Genomic DNA, 18,874 nt, shown 5'->3' with positions numbered 1-18,874 from the left:
TTATTATTGGGGCATATCAACATTGAGATGATATAGCTAATTGAATTACTTTCTCTCTTTCCTAATCGGCTTTCGGCTATGATGCAATGCTGACATCAATCCCATGAATGCAAACATATCTTTTTGCAGTTGTTTATGCAATTCAACATATATTTGTGCATTTCCTCAAAAAAAAAAAAAAAAAAAAAAACATATATTTGTGCAATGAAAAAAAGGCAAGGACAATCCTTTTCATTTTTGAAGTGAAATTGAGACAATCCATTCACAAAGCTTAAGATTTTAATTATTTCAACATGACATTATATTATTTAAAATTTTAAATAAATTAACACTACCATGAAATGGATCACTTTAAAATGAAAATATCTTTTGGATTTTTTTTTTTTTTTATTTATTTTGCGCATGCAACACGTTAGTAATTCAATTGTGATAGTTTCATCATTTTTCATCCAATCATTGACCTTGGTAAGTATTAAGCCGATTTTTCATCCGTGAATCCTGGCATTCTCGTTAGAAAAATGGCCCATATCACATTGCCACCAGTCATTTATTTTAGTATTTATTCAACTTTAGGCAGGCAGTCATACTATGCGAAGCATTTCATAGGTTTAAAAGGCATAGATCAAAAGGCAATGAGCATATATTGCTCATTGCTGTATATTTATCTCACTATACTGTGTTAGAAACATGATCATCATCAGTGAGACTCAATATATATGATATTATAGTATACTCAAACCCAACCACCAAAGAAATATAAAGATGTGATCATCAATCACACTACTGGATTAAATTCCTAGTGCTAGAGTGCATGGATTTTGATAGAGCACAAACCCACTTTACATTTTCCTCCAAATAATAAAAATTGAATAAATAGAACAAAAGTCACTTTCAGGTGGATGGAATGATAGTCCCCACAATGCTTTTTCCACCATAGAATAATGCAATTCTAGCTTGCACTAACAAGTGGGCATGTCTTTAAGCATTTTGTTGCCTTAGAGATGGTTATTAGATGGTGCCAATGGCATCCTGTAAAGGTAATTACAGTAGAGTTTGACCTTACATTGGCTGGATTAATATATGGTAAACATGATGGTTGTGCCTTGAGCAAGCCCATGTTCTCATCCTTCATTTATATTAATTATGCACTAATTTTTTCCAGTCCCACCATCTGGGCCAACATAAAGGTGAACTCAGTTCATATATCATTGAAATGTAAAACCTAATCTGATATATCATTTGATCCCTTGGGCATGTCAGAATAACAGTAGGTCACCTCAATGAATTTTTTCTTGCCCAGACTGACTGAAACTCTCAACGACTTTTATAGTATGCATTATATACATACCCATTTGATCAATGTAATGAAATACAATTTTTTTAGGAGAAACTAAATAAAATATTTAATGTTTACTTACTATTCTCCATTGGTCACCCAAAAAACCAAACCAAACCCTGTTGTTGAATTATCAAAATAAAAAAATAAAAAATTATGTGTACAATTAATTAATTGGTATGCTTCTTGGAAAATGGTCCCCTTCTTTTCTAGGAGAAAAGTGATCCAAATAGTTTGCAACTAACTTGTACAGTAAATATTATATCATATCAGAAAAAAACGTGTAAATATTAAAGACAAATCTAATCTGCATAAGCTTTTAAAGATTCATTAAGAACAAGCCAGAGATTGAATTAATTTTTTTTTATTTAAATTAATACCCTACACTACCAAGTCTAAAAGGTCCAAAAAATATAAGTTTTTTATTTGAAATAAATAAATAAATAAATTTGAAGTAGACCCATACCACAGTTGGCCCAAAAGTTTTATAGAAAATATCAAAATATATGATGGAGATTTTTTTATTCCCTTTGTGGTGCAGGATACCAGAATTTGGAAATGCAAAATGCAAATATTCAAGCGGCGCCTCTATCTTTGGTCTTTGCATCGATTACATGGTCGCTGTCTCCTTCTTTTACCTTTTTTTTTCTTTCTTTCTTTTTAATATAGCTAATAGCTCCTCCTTTTACTTTGATTTTTATATATAGTTATAGAGATAGAGATTAGAGAATATGCATTTGCATTTTCAGTTTCACACTTATTTAACATGGTCCGTTTTGATGTACCATAATTTTTTTTCTTCTTTTTCCTTTTTTCCCTTTTCTCAAATAGAAACTTAGAATTGACAACGGTGGAAGTGGACTTCTTGGATAAAATGGATTCGTCAATCTTGTCGGCACTCAACTTTACATTTACAATGTGCAGATCAAATGATCGGGACCCATCATGAATTGCCCATTTTCTTTTTCAGTACCATAGGTCGGCCCCTACTCTATATCATCGGACTGATATGATCACACCAAAATTATCTTGTATTTTCTTTATTTGATTAGAGTACTTCATAGTATCATACGGAATTTGCTTGGTAATCTTTTACTCCATGTGATGTGCACAAACTACTTTCTATTTAGGTCTATTTTCTTTTTCTTTTATTTTGTTGTAACTTGTGAGTGAAAAATCTTTTCTAAGGAGTTTTCTGTTAATTTTAAATTGGACAGAGTTTGGCTCCTATCATCAATTGAAATATGATATTTGTACATGTCATGTGTATTGTTTGTAACTCACTTAACCCAACTAATTAAGTGAGTCACATGCATTACATATAACTGCACGTGTCATTTTTCTATTTGCGATTGAAGAGAAACTGTCCTTTCAAATTCCTCTTTTAATTTTACAATTAGCTGCAAACCAATGGATGGGATCTTGTAGTTTAATTTTGACTTTCGAGTAAGTGGGTGATATTGGTTATGTGGCTCTTTCTATTTGGGAGTCAACTGGATAAAATGTTATATCTACCACTGGTTCATTTCTAAGGCCTTTGGGGTTTGTTTCAATTCTTCTTGAACAATACAATATTGTAGATGAGGTGATAGGAGTGGAACAACTCCTTATAACGTCTCTAAAGCTATTTTCAATTTGTCCATCTAATCTTTGAGAAATTAAATCTAGTTCTTTATGTTTCTAAAAAAAATATATATCTAGTTCTTTATTTTCAATTTGAAATAATAATGAATGGATTGGCCTTTGAGGCTGGTGAATTGTGATTATTATTATTTTTATTTATTTATAGAATTTGGGGCTTGTGATTAGAGCTTGAGGTTCGAATGTTATTTTCATTGATTTGTAATGAATTATATAAATTGTTAGTGGTTGTGCTCTAGATAACATTTCATACCCACTCACTAAAGAATGTAATATGATTGGGTCAGAAGGAAAATTTTGGAAAGCCATTGAAATAGATTCGACCGTCATGTATGTACATAAAGTATTTGTCACGTAATGTACAAATGACATCACATACATTTCTGTGGTATAACATGAAATTTTTTGAAATAATAATTATGGGTACTTTTTTGGAGTTACTTGGTAGCCTTTTTGGCCTTCTGTATTCTTCTTTTTGGTATCCCACATCGAAGAAAACTTCCTCCCCCCTCTGCCTTACAAGCATGAGCTGAAGAAAAAGGAGTACCATCAATTATTAATAACTGATTATACTAACAATTGATGGTACTCATTTCTCTTCAGCTCATGCTTATAGGGCAAAGGGAGGAGGGAGTTTTCTTCGATATGGGATACCAAAAAGGAGAGTAGTACAGAAAGCCAAAAATGCTACCAAGTAACTCCAAAAAAGTACCCACAATAATAGGCCAGCTTCTTTTTTTTTTACTACTAATTTATTATTTGGAACAAAAAATTATATTCTAGCTTAAATGAAAAAAAAAAAAAAAAAAAAAAAAAATGAAGTGCCTACCGCTTATAATGAAGATTTTGAGGAAGAAACATGCTAGAGAGAGAGTCATCAAAAATTAAGGAGAGTTGTTGATCTCCCTGTGGCATACTTCCATGATCCTTTGACAAATTTTCTCTCAACTTAAAAAATTAGTATATTATATTAGATGAACCAAACCCAACTTAACTACACAAATTAATTACCAAAATATTCCTGATTCTATTATCAATTAAATTATTAGGTTTTCAATAACCCTTATCTATCATCTTTTCATCTTTTTATTAATTTATCTCCTAATATTATAAAAACTCAAGTATTGTAAATTAATTTGAGTGCTATTTTAAAGAATTAGTATTGCCATTTTTTTTGGCATTAATAACTGGGATGGTATTTGGTGCACACAATGTGGAATAAAATCTTATGTGAATTGAACAACTCTTTTTTTATGACACAACTTAATTTATTTGATTTATTTCAATATAATGGTTATGTATTAGTATTAATTTTATTGATACTTCAATGCGGTTAAATAACATTTTGGACCACATCGGCACAGTAACATATACACACATGGTGGAGATGAAACCAAAAAAAAAGGATAAATCATAAATTTGGTGTGTTTAGATGTGTTAGGATGTTAGTGTTTTGGTTTATTCCATGCCAAAGTTTTCTTGTATTTAAGCATGCAGTTACTTTTTAATTTGTATTTTGTGGGCCATATTGTAATTGGGTTGAGGTTTCACTAGCTGAAATTGGAGTTAAGGGTGTAATCGGTTCAATTCGGCCAGTTTTTTTAGTATTGGCCAACCAAAATCGAAATTTTCGGTTATTCTCAACCAAAACCAATCAAAATAATTGGAAATTGATCGGTTTTGGTTGTATTTCAGTTTCGGTCGTTTTCGGTTAAGCACATGGGGTTATTGATTATTCCAAAACTCTAAGTCAACATCACAGTCACAAAAAGAAAATAACAACTCAACATCACATTGGGTTATCAATTTTTCAATAAGAAAATAACAATTCAACATCATAGTCACAAATTCACAAAAAAAATAGCATTGATTCAGTATTAAACCAAACCCAAAATACAAAAAAGAGAGAAGGTTATCGAGAGATTAAAAAGAGAAAGGGTCGCCATGCAAAGGAAAAGATCAAGCTGTCATGGGGAGACTGGCATGTGAAGGCTAGCATGTGGAGGCAGCAGCAGAGGCAAATTCCTGTGGAGTGGAGGCTGTGAGAGTGAGAGTGAAAATGTGTGAGTTGTGGGGTATGTAGAGTAGCCGTGGAGGCCAACGTGTGGAGGCCGGTGGCAGATGTGGACCGATGGAGGCTAGTGTGTGTGAGAGGGAGTGATGGAGGCTCTGTGTGAGAGAGAGTGATGGAGGCGGGAGGGAGTGATGGAGGTGTGTAAGTGAAAGTGGGGTAGGTAGGGTAAGGGTAGGGTTTCTATTTTCTTTTTTTGCAATTAGTTTCTATTTAACTTAATTAATTTTAGTTAATTAGTTTAATTTTAGTTAGTTAATCTAACTTATCTAATGGGAAGTGGGCTTGAGTAATTTTGGCAAGGCCAAGCCCAAATGCCAAACCCAAGTTTGCCTAATATATTCATAAGGCCCATATAAATATAAAATATAATATAAATTATATGTTTATTTCAATTCGGTTTTAGCTGGTTCGGTGCATGAATACTTGCCACTGAAACCGAAACTGAATTTTTCGATTTCAAGAAATGGGAAACCGAAACCAAACCAAATCGAAACCGAACGAAACCAAACTGAAATTTTGAACACGGTTCGGCCGGTTTTGATTGGTTGTTTCAGTTTTTTGCACACCCCTAATTGGAGTTGTACAAGTTGGCATTTTGGTTGAGCGAAAATGGAGATGTTGTCTAGTGAAATGGCACACGAGTGGTTTTTGAAAAGCATTTGAGGCAACAATGTCACAAAACACTCAATCAAGTGAAATGGTTGAAACTAGAGAGAATTCAGTTACTAACCTCATTTTCCATGTTCTACATACCTTTTGCCTAGCTTATACATACCTCATTTTCCATGAAATTAAACTCTAGTTCTCATTTGTAGATTGAGAGAAAACCCCAAAAAAAAAAAAAAAAAAATGAAGAATCAAACACTATCATCTCTCTAGTCTCTCCCTCTCAAAATAGCTATATTTAGGAGATTAAGACCATCACACCACACCATCACTACCTCTGAGGTGTGAGTATTGATTGGAGTTTTTTGAATTATTGGAGTCACCACACAATAGCCAAGGAGACTTGGAGATTGCAATTAGAGCTCAATTATGGATCCGGGAGCTAGCTAGGATAGAAAAAGGACTTGTGGATTTTGTTGCGAGTAGGAGCTTAGGACTTGAGTACATAGTTACTACTAGACTTAGAAGGTTTTGTGTGTAATATGTATTGCAAGTTGTAACTGTCTCTTTTAGATAGTTTTAGACAGGGGTGGCAAAGTAAGTTTAAACCCATTTGCCCACCCAAATCCACCCATTCTAATTGAATCCAAACTCACCCAATTATTAGTTGGGTTAAATGGACATCAACCCAATTAGACCCAGTGATTATTGGGTTTTAACTAAAAACTCATTGAGGCCCATTTAACCCAAAAACAATATACCCAAATTCAACCCAGCCCTTCAAAAAAAAAAAAAAAAAAACCCAAACGTTTCAGTGTTTTCATTTTCCTTCATTTTCTTGGCCTCCAAACACTTCTCTCTCTCCTCTCGCTTGCTCTCTCTCTTTCTCTCTCTAGCTCTCACAGAGAACAATGAGACACAACAAACACATTTCTCTATAGCAATCTGATCTACATTTAGCAAATGAAAAGCACGAAAATTCAAACCTGCAAGTTTCACCGACGCGTGGATCAGTGTCACCCAAGGCTTCGATCTAGATCTTAAGCCTTTCTTCATAGCAAGCGATTGAGCGATCCACCTGTCCAAGCATCAAAAACATATCGCTGAATTGCATGTGACCGAAAAACGCCGCAAGCGCGTGATCGGCACTTTTGCAATTTCAAGTCTCCAAGGAATTTTCCTGTTGCTATTAAAGCTGCCTCCATTACCGAAACCGCTGTCATTTAGACCTTCAAATCCGCCGAGCTTTTCTTCAAGGAGACTTTCCCTCTCAAGCGAACTGAAACGGTTCGATATTGATTTTGATTTTGATTTTTTTTTTTTTGTTGATTTTGTTTATTTTTTGTTTGGTTCCCAAGAAAATGCGAGCATGAAACTTGAAGAAAGTGAAATAATTCAAATTAGATCAAATGACAATAATTGTACAAGAAAAAAAAAAATTTCCAGATTTTGATTTTTTGTTCTTTCTTCCCTCAATTTTCTCAGCAATCAAACAGATTTTTAGAAGTAAATTGAAAGCACTAAATTTTTTTTTTTTTTTTAACTTATTAGAATTAAAAAAAAAAAAAAAAAAAATCACTTAGATCATATGAAAGTGAAAGTAGTTGTAGATGAGCTTAATTGACTAGATTTTCTACAAGTACCATGAAAAAAAAATGATCAAAGAGATTGGAATTTTCTCAGGAAAGTTAAAGAGGGAAAAGGGAATCTAAGAAAGTGTTGGAGTTTTCATTTTAATGGTATTTTGGTAATTTTGATAATTGGGTAATTGGGTGAGTTGGGGTTTACCCATAATAATTGGTTTGGGTTGGATTTGAGTTAGATACAATTAGTTAAATTCATTTTAATGAGTAAATGAGTTTTTTATACCTAACCCAATTATGCCCACCTAAACCCACCCATTTGACACCCCTAGTTTTAGAGGATCGTTTTCAATGGTGAGGCTGTGGAGAAGTTTCTACGCTCTTTATTCGGGTTTTTCTCTTTGATGTTATCCGTGTGTTATAACTGGGTTCTGATTGTGTGTATGTGGGTTTATATATAATTGTTATTTTACAAACTTTTATCCATGCTTATGTTATTTGGTAAAACTTGCTAGATTAGTAGGTTGCCAACTTTCTCAAGATGTTATCTAATCTGCTAAGAGATAGCTTACATAAAATAAAGACAAGATGCAAGTATATTTTTCCGCTGGATTGGGTGAGTCGAATGAAGTTTTGTTAAACCCGTCACCTGCTACTTTTAGGACATATGAACACTCCTGTTTGGTGTTGAAAAAAACAAACAAAGGGGGGAAACCAGAAGCTTCATATGGTCCATTCTACCATTTTCCACACGCAATTCAAAATCTTGTGGATTGAGTCTGCGGCTTCATTTTAGACGAAATTATAGCTCGACTGGTAAGATCGAGCTAGACGGTAAAATTTCAAACCCAAGCCAATCAATTTATAAAAAATAAAAAGTAGAAATAAAAAATAAAAAAAGCGAAAACAACACCAACAAGGCAACAAGAAGAAAAAGAACTTCCAAAAAAAAAAAAAAAAAACCAATAACAACAACAAAAAGGGGAAGCATGAATGCCAAAACCCTTGCTCCCCATCTAATACAGTTGTCAAATGCAAAATGAGAATACAAATGGCCAAATGCTCATAAGACGTGTTTAAATACTTGATGATGCCAAAAATCGTCAGTAAGTCGCACAGTCCTCATGTGCTCTAGACAACACCTGCGAAACAGAAACAAAGAAGACCTTGCTGAGAATGCCGGTGTGGTACCGGTCAAATACCCTCTGAAAGTCAAGTTTGAGAACTTTCACAACTCTAAAGTGCCAGAACTAAGGTAAATTACGCATACCTTGATTCGTGAAGGTTTTGGGGTTTTGGGGTTTTTATAGTAGCGTAAAGTTGACATCCGTTTCTTGGCAGAGAGGGTCTTTCCTTGTAGGGAAGATCCTCATTAATATGCGTATCTCGAGGGATCATTTCCTTGTAGGGATCCTTTTGATTAGGGTTAACCATGAGGTACAAGATGTTTCTTTATATACTCATTCGTGGAGGCTAAGCAAGGCCATGCTGGACCCGTCACTAGTTTATTTCTCCCCGTCAGTTTCCTTTCGTCAGCTTCTTATCTAGGAGTCCTAGTTGTCTTATACAGATGTCGTCGGGTTGGAGGTGAAGTCGTCAGCTTTGAAAAGGACTCGTTGGCCTTACAATATCGTCGTTTTCTTTTCTAAATGCTCAGTATGGCTGACGGGTTCTTTGAGACCAATGGCTTTACCTTCCGTGAATGAGTTTAACACCTTTTTTGGAATTACCCTTATCAATACTTAAATTTGAATTTGAATTTGGTTTTGAATTTTAAAGTAATGGATTTGAAATGCTTTAATTCAAAATCCATAAATCCATTTCACTCTCCCTTGTGTGTGTTTGTTTCTCAAAAAAAAAAAAAAAAAGCCTAATCCATAAATGCTATTGTTTCTAAGGATTGTTTTTATTCATTTATTTTTCTTAATCATTTGGTTCATAAATAATGTAATAAGAATTTATCTACCTATTATATTAATGATATTTTAAAATCATTAATAATATGGCAAAAATTAGTTTTATATCATTTAATACGTAGTATTCTCAAAGAAAAAAAAAAAAAAAAAAAAACCTAAAACTGACACTCATGTCAAAAGTTTAAGCGTCAGTGAAAAAAATGCATACCAATTAAAACCCCAAGTTTTTTTTTTTTTGGGTTTTGTTTTTGTTGATGGGAACCAAAACCCCAAGTTATTGTTTAACTATTATATATATTTTTTAATGGGAATTTAACTAATACATTGGTCTAAGCCTAAAAGAAAATTTTCTCAGAAAAAAAAAAAAAAAAAAAAAAAAAGGGCCTAAAAGAGAATTTATATGACGTCCATGTTATTGGTTTTAGTTTAGAAGAAATTTTCACATAATGAATTAATAATTTGTTATTCATTCTTTTTTTATTTAATGAACTAATTGAATTATTTTATTCATTCATTTATTTTTCTTTAGCCATTAGCTGTTTAATCATATATAATATATTAAAATGGAAGCTCAATTAAGAATCCAAATTATTCAAATTAAAGTTCAGTTTTGTGGAAAGTGTTATTTTAATTGTCCTATTATTTTGATGTGTCTTTTTTTTTTTGGTTGAGAGGTGATGTCAAGTGTCTTTAGATTTAAAATGCACTTCAATTTTCTGCAAGTATTCTTTCAATTATACTTTAATTTTGTGCCAGTTATATTTACATGCAAATGTATGCATCTAAACTTAGAAAATATTTATTTAAAAAAAAAAAAATTAAAGAATGAAGAAAAATTTTGATTCGAAATTCATTTATTTATTTATTTTTTAATGTAAGACTATGAATGTGTATTAGAAAATAACTTCTATGGGTAAAACTTAAAAAAAAAAAAAAAAAAAAACCTCTATGGGTAATGATCTCATCCAATCTTGATCACTTGCATGTATGCCAAATGGGTCAAGTGTACCACACAAATGACACACGTCACATGTGCATGCGTGTGCATGTTCTAAAGCTACATGTCAATAGGTTCACTTTATTACCTTATATGGGTTGTTCTCTGTGTTACTTTATAAACTACAGAAGGCATTGTAAACTTTCAATGTGGAACAAGCTTTCAAACACAAATCCACTTCCCTATAATCTATAAAACAAACTTTTAACTCATGTATCTGCTTAAAGTAGAAAAATTATAAGGCCTTAGAGACTTAGCATGCTCTACAAAAAATCTAAAAATGAAACATTAAGATAGTGCTAGAATATGTACACAATGATAAGCTTTCCTATGTCAAGAGTCTTATAGTTCAACTAACTGACACTTCCTAGTATTTTCAATTGAGACATCTAAGGTTCAAATCTTCCCACTCCCAACTATACGATTATTAAAAAAAAAAAAAAAAAAAAATTGTATGGATGGACAGTCCCCATTCTTTAGTGAGAAGGATCTTATCAACTGAAACCAATAGAATAACAAGAATGGATCAAAATGTTGGTAAGAAGAAAATGATAACTAATGGAGAGTCACTCAAATATAAGATTTAAGAAACCTATTGACCTTATAATTATCTCAAATGATAACTAATGGAGAATCATTCAAATATAAGATTTAAGAAACCTATTAACCTAATAATTATCTCATATTCTCATGCATCGAATATATGTTTCTTATATTTTCACAGTGTGTGAGATTTAAGAAACCTATCAAGCCAATAATTATTTCATGAGTCAAATATATGTATCCTCCCTTTTACAATATATGAATTTTACAATCATGTAAGACCCAAACATTATAAGAATGAGGATATATCTATCCAATGCATGAAATACCTTTTCAAGTCATTGTGCTTAAATATATTTTTTATTACAAAAATTTAATTGAAAATATTTATAACATGTGCAATTTAATAGATCTTATTGTTTAAGGAGTAATATTTTAGGTCTTATTGTTTAAGGAGAATATTTTTTAAAGGTATTCAAATGATTTTATTTATTAATAGATTTAAAAAAGAGGAATAGATTGATTGAATTTAACAAAATGAAGAACTAAATTGATAAAAATTAAAAGCTAAAGACTAATATAACAATTGAAATAAAATTTAAAAAATAAATTAATATTGTGAGGGATTTTATTTTGAGACCAAATGTAACAAGAAGATATAGATGTAACACTAACTAACTTTTAGGGACAAATTATTTCAATAAAATAACAATTCTTTTGCAATTACAACTTTTTTGACTTCATCCGTAAGCAATCACTTTAATATCAATCTTATTATATTTTCTCTACCGGTTATAATTAACCATGTTGTGTCACAAGAGTTGTTTCTTTATAATAATAAAAAAAAAAGGGGGGTTAAAGTACAAATTATACTCATAAAATTTGAGATTCTTTGAATTTTACATTTTAAAATTTGAAAATTTTAATTTTAGTTCTTGAAATATATTTCATTTGTATTAACCGTCCTTCTATTTATATTTTCAGTTAATAAACTTGTTACACATCTTTATTTTGTCTTATATAATAATACCACGTCACTTTCATTATCTCGTGTTCTTTTTATTTTAATTATTTATAGTTTTTTTTATAATAAAAAAAAAAGAAAGAAAGTTGTTTCCCTGTCATTTCTAATTCTCGTAAAATAATCATATTACTAGTGCTAAAAAAAAAAAAAAAAAAAAAAAAAGCCAAACGGGAAAGAGTATAAATCAAAACGGAGCGAACTCCCACTCCTACAGTCTCTCACCCACGTGACGTGAACCGACACACCACACACCACGCATAACAGCGCCAGTTGACATCACAAAACAAAGTGATGTTTAAGTGAGAAAAAGAAAAGCAACCAAACAAAAAACAAAAGCCATAACACTAACACTAGCAAAACCAAAAACAATTCACCCCAAAAAAAAAAGTACCCACAGAAAAGAAAAAGAAAAAGAAAAAAAAAAAAGCCAGCTCGACCGGACCGAGCCGAGCCGATTGGACAATTGAAGCCACTGACTACTAGCCAATGTCGCCCTTCCTCACGTCACGCGCCCCCCCCCCCCGGCGACCCCTCAACGGCTCGACCGTACCGTATTACATCCCACCCCCCCCTCTCTATCTCTTTCTCTTTCTCTCTCCTCCTTACCCCTACTCTTACGGTTCATGCCCCCGGCACACCTCATCGCCGCATCAACACTTATCTCTCCTTCTTCTCTTTTCTCCTTTTTCTCCTCAATACCACAAAAACCCTCCATACACACCACCACCACCAACGTAAATTCATCCATATCTCGCCGCCGCCACCACCATGGGCGACTTAACGGACACTCTGATGCCGTCAACGACTCCTCCGATTCCAACCCTAGCTTTATCTGCGCCTAACGCTGCTACTCCGCAGTCCTCGCGTCCGTTACCTGTCCGCGAAGATTGTTGGAGCGAGGACGCCACGTCGACGCTCATCGACGCCTGGGGCCGCCGTTACATGGAGCTTAACCGCGGGAATCTCCGTCAGAAAGACTGGCAGGACGTGGCTGACGCCGTTAATGCTCTCCATGGCCATACCAAGAAAACGCACCGTACTGACGTTCAGTGTAAGAATCGCATCGATACGATTAAGAAGAAGTATAAGATCGAGAAGGCTAGGGTTTCTTCCTCTAACGGAACCCTGACTTCGTCGTGGATTTTCTTCGATCGTCTCGACTCTTTGATCGGATCTAATGTGACGGTTAAGAAGCCGACTTCTTCGACTCCGGTTCCGATTCAGATTCAACATCCTCCGTTGTTGTCTCAGTCTCCTCCGGTGGGGGTTCCGTTGTATTACAAGAAAGCGATGACGCCGTCTCCGTCCAACGCTGTTGTGGCCGCCTTGCCGCAGAAGAGGCCGTCTCCGGCTATGGACGAGGGGTTCTTCAGGAGGAATTACTCGGCTATGGCTGCTGCGGCCGCGGCGGCTGAGGCGGACGATGTGGAGGATGAGGAGGAGGAGGAGGAGGACGACGAAGAGGAGGGTGATGTGGAGGAGAGAGAGAGCGAAGAGGTTGTGGTGGAGAGAGAGGGGATGAGGAGATTGGCGAGGGCGATAGAGAGGTTTGGAGAAGTGTATGAGAGAGTGGAGAGAGAGAAGCTGAGGCAAATGGTGGAGTTGGAGAAGCAGAGGATGCAATTCGCTAAGGACTTGGAGGTGCAGAGAATGAATATGTTCATGGACACACAGGTTCAGCTCGAGAGGATCAAGCATGCCAAGCGTTCCCGATCGAATGGTAAATTGATTTGCTCCTTGCTTCAATTTATAGATTTCTGATTGATATTGATGCCTATAGATAAAGATATGATTGTAAATTGATTGCTTTGTGTGGGTTTTGATTTTTCAAACAATGATTAAATAATATGAAAACAGATTTATTTTTGGTGGTTTGGATGAGAAGCTGTTTATAATTTATTAGGAAACAGGTGAGCTGTCACTGTGTTAAATTTTGTTTGGCTAATTGTTAAGATTACATTGTGTGTGTCAATTGCTCTGGCATTTGTGGGCGTTCGATCATGGATGTCAGTGAAGTGAAAGGTCTCAGTTTTAGTTACATTTTTCAGCATCAGTGAGGGCCTTACCTTGTTTTGGGAGTTAGTGCTGAGCTTTAGGGCCATGAAGCATTAAATGTTTGATTAATGTATGTTGAAATTAGATACTTAATGGTTGTTTGCAGGGCAGGTGTTTAGTTTCCCTTTGTGTTGGGGTGATTGCTGTTGTTTTTCCTTGTAATTATGTGGTGGCTTCCTATTCAGTTAGTTGTTGTGAGAATGCTCAGGAGGGATTCTTTCAGTTAAACATCCTTCGTAGGTTGGCAATTTGGGCCTCGTTTGAGCTTAATTTACTCTAGGGATTGGAATCTACTGCCAGAGGTTTGAGATAATGGTGTTAAATCATACGTAATGGGAATAACTTGTTACAATCGGGTTTTTTTAAGAAGTTGTACAGTCTGGAAGGATTGTCCTCAAGCTCCTATGATTTCCCACCCGGAAATCTTTTACTACTAGCTCTAAGGATAATATTAAAAGATTTCTGGTTTGAATTTGCAAGGTGGAGGGTGTGATCATTGGTTCAAGACCCATTGGGTGTGTCACTGTGCATCAGTGCATGTATTTACCAATAAAAAAGGTGATGAATTATTTGGACTGAGTTTCCATGTAGTTTTGGTATAATGGGAATAGTCTATCAATTTAATTTAATCTGTTTATTCTGTTCAATGACTTGTCTGTGTTAAAAAGGTGTGGTTCATGATTTTATCTGTGACCCGGATGATGCTAGGTTGCTTAACCATATATTAGAGTTGCTTTGTGGTTATTTTATGGTATATGTTATGGTGAAATAGTCCTTGGACCTATCAAAAAAAAGAAATAGTCCTTGGGAACGTTGGTATTGCTGTCAGCTGTGTTTTTTCCCTGTCTACTTATGTTTGTTTTTAGTTGAGATGGAACCATGAAAGATGGGTTCCTGACTTCATCTAGTAGATACTGGGTAATTGCTTGGTTAATTGGTTTTGTCCCTTGGCTTCATTGCTTGCCTCTTTATTACTTGTATTTAAATTGTATTATTTTGATGTCAGTATGGATAATTATAAGGTCTGGTTGATAAGAAGTATCCATGGATAGCTTGGAAAGTCCTCTTATTCTGCATGTAGTAATGGCACAATAAAGGCATACAAGTGGAGCTCTATAAGATCTTTTATAAAAGCATTGTTTTGACAATGCAAAACTTTGAACTCTTTGGAGGAAGCAATACCCAAGTGTAGAGATCAAATGTTGGGTCAAGATTAAAAAAATTCATTTTTGTTAAAAGGGCCTGTAGAAAGAGATTGTTGGTACAACCTAATATGTTTGAAGATATTATTAGGATATTTCTGTTTTATTCTGATTATTGTAAAAGGGAAAATTATGTAGTGAATTATATGAGGTGCATGTTACATACCTTTTGACATAGCAGTTGGTCGGTTCATATAAAAATAAGTTAGCATTCTATGTGGTTGGGAGATGGGACATAAATTATATGAGGTGTATATTCCGTACCTTTAGACATAGCAGTGCAAATGAAGGTTTTAGGGGCTAGGTATACTGGAGGTTGGACTGGGTCACTAAGATCCAAATATGGAGGAACTTTAGACGATAAACATTCTACCATGTTGGGAGATGTGGCATAAATATTTCTTTTTGAATTCTATTGATAACAAGACATACTTTGTGAAGTGTAATGTTTAATGTAATGTTACTTGTGGATGACAAGGACCTCACTAATGCCTGCCAAACAAGTGTATCCGTGCCCCAAGACCAAGTAGGGCCAAGAATGGCATTGGTTTGGGTCAATCAGATGATGTGTCTTGCTCTACCCCTGTTCTGACAGATTTAATGTTAGGCGATAAAGGCCGGGGGGGGGGCCTTCGTTTGTCAGGTTTGGTCAGACCACATTTTGTCTCAAACCTATCTGTTGTCTTCCTCAGTTGGCCATGGAATGCAATTTCCCATTGCAGGCCCTGTGACAAGGTATGGCAACAATTATTCCTGTGCAATTGGAATGTACTAAAGCATCATGTGCTCATCTGTAGCTTGTTTAGATTTTAATTATGAACCCCATCTGCGTGTGAGCCATTATCTTTGGTGGCTTCTTTGGTACTTGGCATTGCAGGGTTTTTCATTTTTTTGGTTAATAATCCCAGTGTATTATGTATGTTTCATTAGTCATTACTGAAAAGAAATATTGTATTTGTTTCAAGATGCACCAACTGGCCTAGGTGATTCAGAGTTGTTTGTTTAGAATATATTGAAATATCATATGTTGATTTTGTAGTTTTTTGATCGGTCTTTGGATGTTGGTAGAATATTAGATGTGTAAAGTCATACTTAAATTTACATGTTATTTCTAGGAGTATAATGATACCTTTTTGAGGGTGATTTGTTTTCTGTAATTACACACACGTACAAAAGGTCTTGAACCCATGACCTCTTCATCCACCTTGCTGGTAGGATGTGATATTTGAGCTTGAGCTCATTGGTACCTTTTTGGGGCATAGTGGGTAACTTGATGATGTTATTTAGATGGTAAATAGGATTTTATATTATGTAGATAAAGATAATAGCTTGTAATGATCTTTGCTTTACAACTGTTTCTGTCCAATACCTGACGGTATTTAGTTGGGCATTTTGAAATGCATGGACAACCTTCTTTAGTCTCCATTCTATATTGTTATGGTTATTTAATATGTGTGTGACATATATTGGGAGCTTGTTGAGCAATAGGAAGAGATTAAAACCTTCCTTTCATAGGAAGAGTTAAATGTTTTTGAGCTTGCCAAAAGTTAGTCTTCGACACTTCTCTCATCTTCTTTGATTTACATGAATTTTTTAAAATGATAAAGTTCTGATGCATAGATGAGGGAGAGTCGCATGAAATAGTTTGGTCGTGTTCATAGAAGAGTGATTAATGCACTGTTGAGAAAGAGTCAGTTGATTCAAGTTGAAGAAACGAAAAAAGGTTGAGGAAAAGAAAAACAATGGTAGTAGTAAAAAATGACATGTCAATTAAGAAAGTAACCAAGAGTATTGACTGTATTACTTAAATTAGAATAGAATGGCAGAAACTAAATACATATGGCCAACCCTAACTAATTTGTTGAGGATCCATTACGAACTCCAAAATCTGGGGCTAAAGCTTATTGTTGTTGTAGCAGTTGTTGACTAAATTCTGATGCAGTGCATTTTACTATCACGTCAGCTTAGGATCTATAAGAACATCAAACAAATTGAAAATTTAGCTGTTTCTAGTTATTCTACCATGTTGAGGTTGATGGCTCCTAGGACCTTGACAGAAATGTATACAACAATCGGTTCATAAATATAGTTTACATATTTATACAGACTTCAAAGATAGGAAATTTAATTTCTTAGTTTTTAGAATTGCATCAAGGGAATGATTAATTTTCCCAAATATTAACCTCCTATTGTATATATTGTGTATTCTGGAAGATAAATATCACGGTGTATCTGTTTTTCTATTCCACAGGTTTTGGTAAAACATGCATTGTTGTAGGGTCTTTTATATGAATTCCTGTCTTGGGGATATTCTTCGTTTAGTTTATGTACTTTGTTATCGAACGGAAATGCCATCCTGGACAATGAAAATTAATAAGACAGCTGAAAATGTAGCCTCCCTCGCGTGGATAATTATCTTTATTTGACATAAAAAGATCATGGTGTGTGTTCATCTTGGTATGAGGTTTGCGTAAGATCATGCATCTTTAAACATATTAGACTCTGGATTTATCTTTAAACATATCGGATTCTTTTGTAACTTCAAATTGTCACTGTCGAATCAGAAACCCATATGAGGCTTATAACAAACTATCTAAGAAACAAATTGAAGTCATACATTGCTCCTACTAGTCCTGATTGTTCTAGTAAGCAGTTTCTTTGTTTTCTTGAATGTTGGTTTGCATTGGTAATCACACTTTTAATTCTGAATTGATTTATGAACAGTTTTATTGGCTTTTGTCACAGACATGTACAGCTAGCCATGTGAAGACAGCTTTACCTGGGAAGCATATGTAGTATCCTGAGTTCACAGATGGTTTCAACGAAGTACATATTGGTCCAGCTGATACTGGCATGCAGATGAGGTTGTTAAGAGTTAAATCCAAAATCATCTTATTTTATTTGACCCAGCCTCCTTTTGTTTTCCTACTTATTATAAAGTTAATTTGGGCAGCTGCACTAGGCCTAAAAATATTTGATTCTAGCTGTAATAACCTCTTAATTTAAACTGCTCTAGTTTTCTGGCTTCATTGTCTTGCATTATATATTATATATAAGTTAGGTTCATTCTTTTTTTTTGATAAGTAAGAATGATATATATATATATATATATATATATATATATATATATAGAAGTATATATATACGAAAGCCTGCTCTATGCAAGAACATAGAGCAAGCCTAGAAAGTACAAGAAATAAGTTAGGTTCATTCAACGGTTCAAGAATTCATTTCCCTAAATCTAATTATTTTTCTCAATTTACATTTCCATAATACGCATGTTATTACAGAGCTACCTTCCTCGATTACAGTTGGACAATATCTCTTTCCTTTCGAAAATATTGTGTTTCACTTATTTAGTGCAGTTGAAAATATTAGTAAACAAAAGTTTTTTTTCCCTTTTTTTTGGACTGAATGACGAACAATGTTTTCTATGGTCAAAAAAATAAATAAAGAAATAAAAAACAAAACAAAACACAAATAACTTTTTGTCAGCCACCACTTGTCTGTTGTCATCATCGGTCAGTTGTCACCACAACCATTTTCCTCCCCTACTCGACATTATTGGTGGGCATTTTTGGTGCAATCAAATCTTTAATATTTATCATTTCTTTTATTGTAGTTAAATATCAGAAACAAATGACTTTTCACTCTAAAACATTTTTTTCCAAGAAAACGTTTGACATAAAAACAATGTGATCCCAGATAAGTAATTGGGTTGCAAGTAATTGAGAATCAAATAGACAACATGAAGATAAGATATCACAAGAGTCTGTATAAGATTGAAAAACAGCACCTAAGTGTTGCTTCTTATCAGTTATCACACTTATGTTTATGAATTTGTGTTTTTCGTATTGCATAATGTTAAAAAATGGCCCTTTCTACCGAATTAAGTAA

General features: G+C 34.1%; 1 protein-coding gene across 2 annotated transcripts; it reads left to right on the top strand.

Moving 5' to 3' along the window:
- The first annotated feature begins 12,119 nt into the window (after nt 1-12,119).
- LOC115992120 (trihelix transcription factor ASIL2-like) lies at nt 12,120-18,037 on the top strand. Of its 2 annotated transcripts, none has more exons than XM_031116188.1 (2): nt 12,120-13,440; nt 17,702-18,006. In XM_031116188.1, exons 1-2 carry the CDS (start codon nt 12,489-12,491, stop codon nt 17,734-17,736), a joined length of 987 nt encoding a protein of 328 aa, XP_030972048.1. In that variant the 5' UTR covers nt 12,120-12,488; the 3' UTR covers nt 17,737-18,006. The 2 variants fall into 2 exon arrangements, with proteins under 2 accessions (XP_030972048.1, XP_030972049.1); XM_031116189.1 differs by having other exon boundaries at nt 12,126-13,440; nt 17,723-18,037.
- The last annotated feature ends 837 nt before the right edge of the window (nt 18,038-18,874 follow it).

This window comes from Quercus lobata, chromosome 5 (genome assembly GCF_001633185.2).
Source record: "Quercus lobata isolate SW786 chromosome 5, ValleyOak3.0 Primary Assembly, whole genome shotgun sequence".
Classification (NCBI taxonomy): Eukaryota; Viridiplantae; Streptophyta; class Magnoliopsida; order Fagales; family Fagaceae; genus Quercus; species Quercus lobata.
The sequence above is the reverse complement of the archived record's forward strand: the minus strand, read 5'-3'. Positions and strand labels throughout refer to the sequence as shown.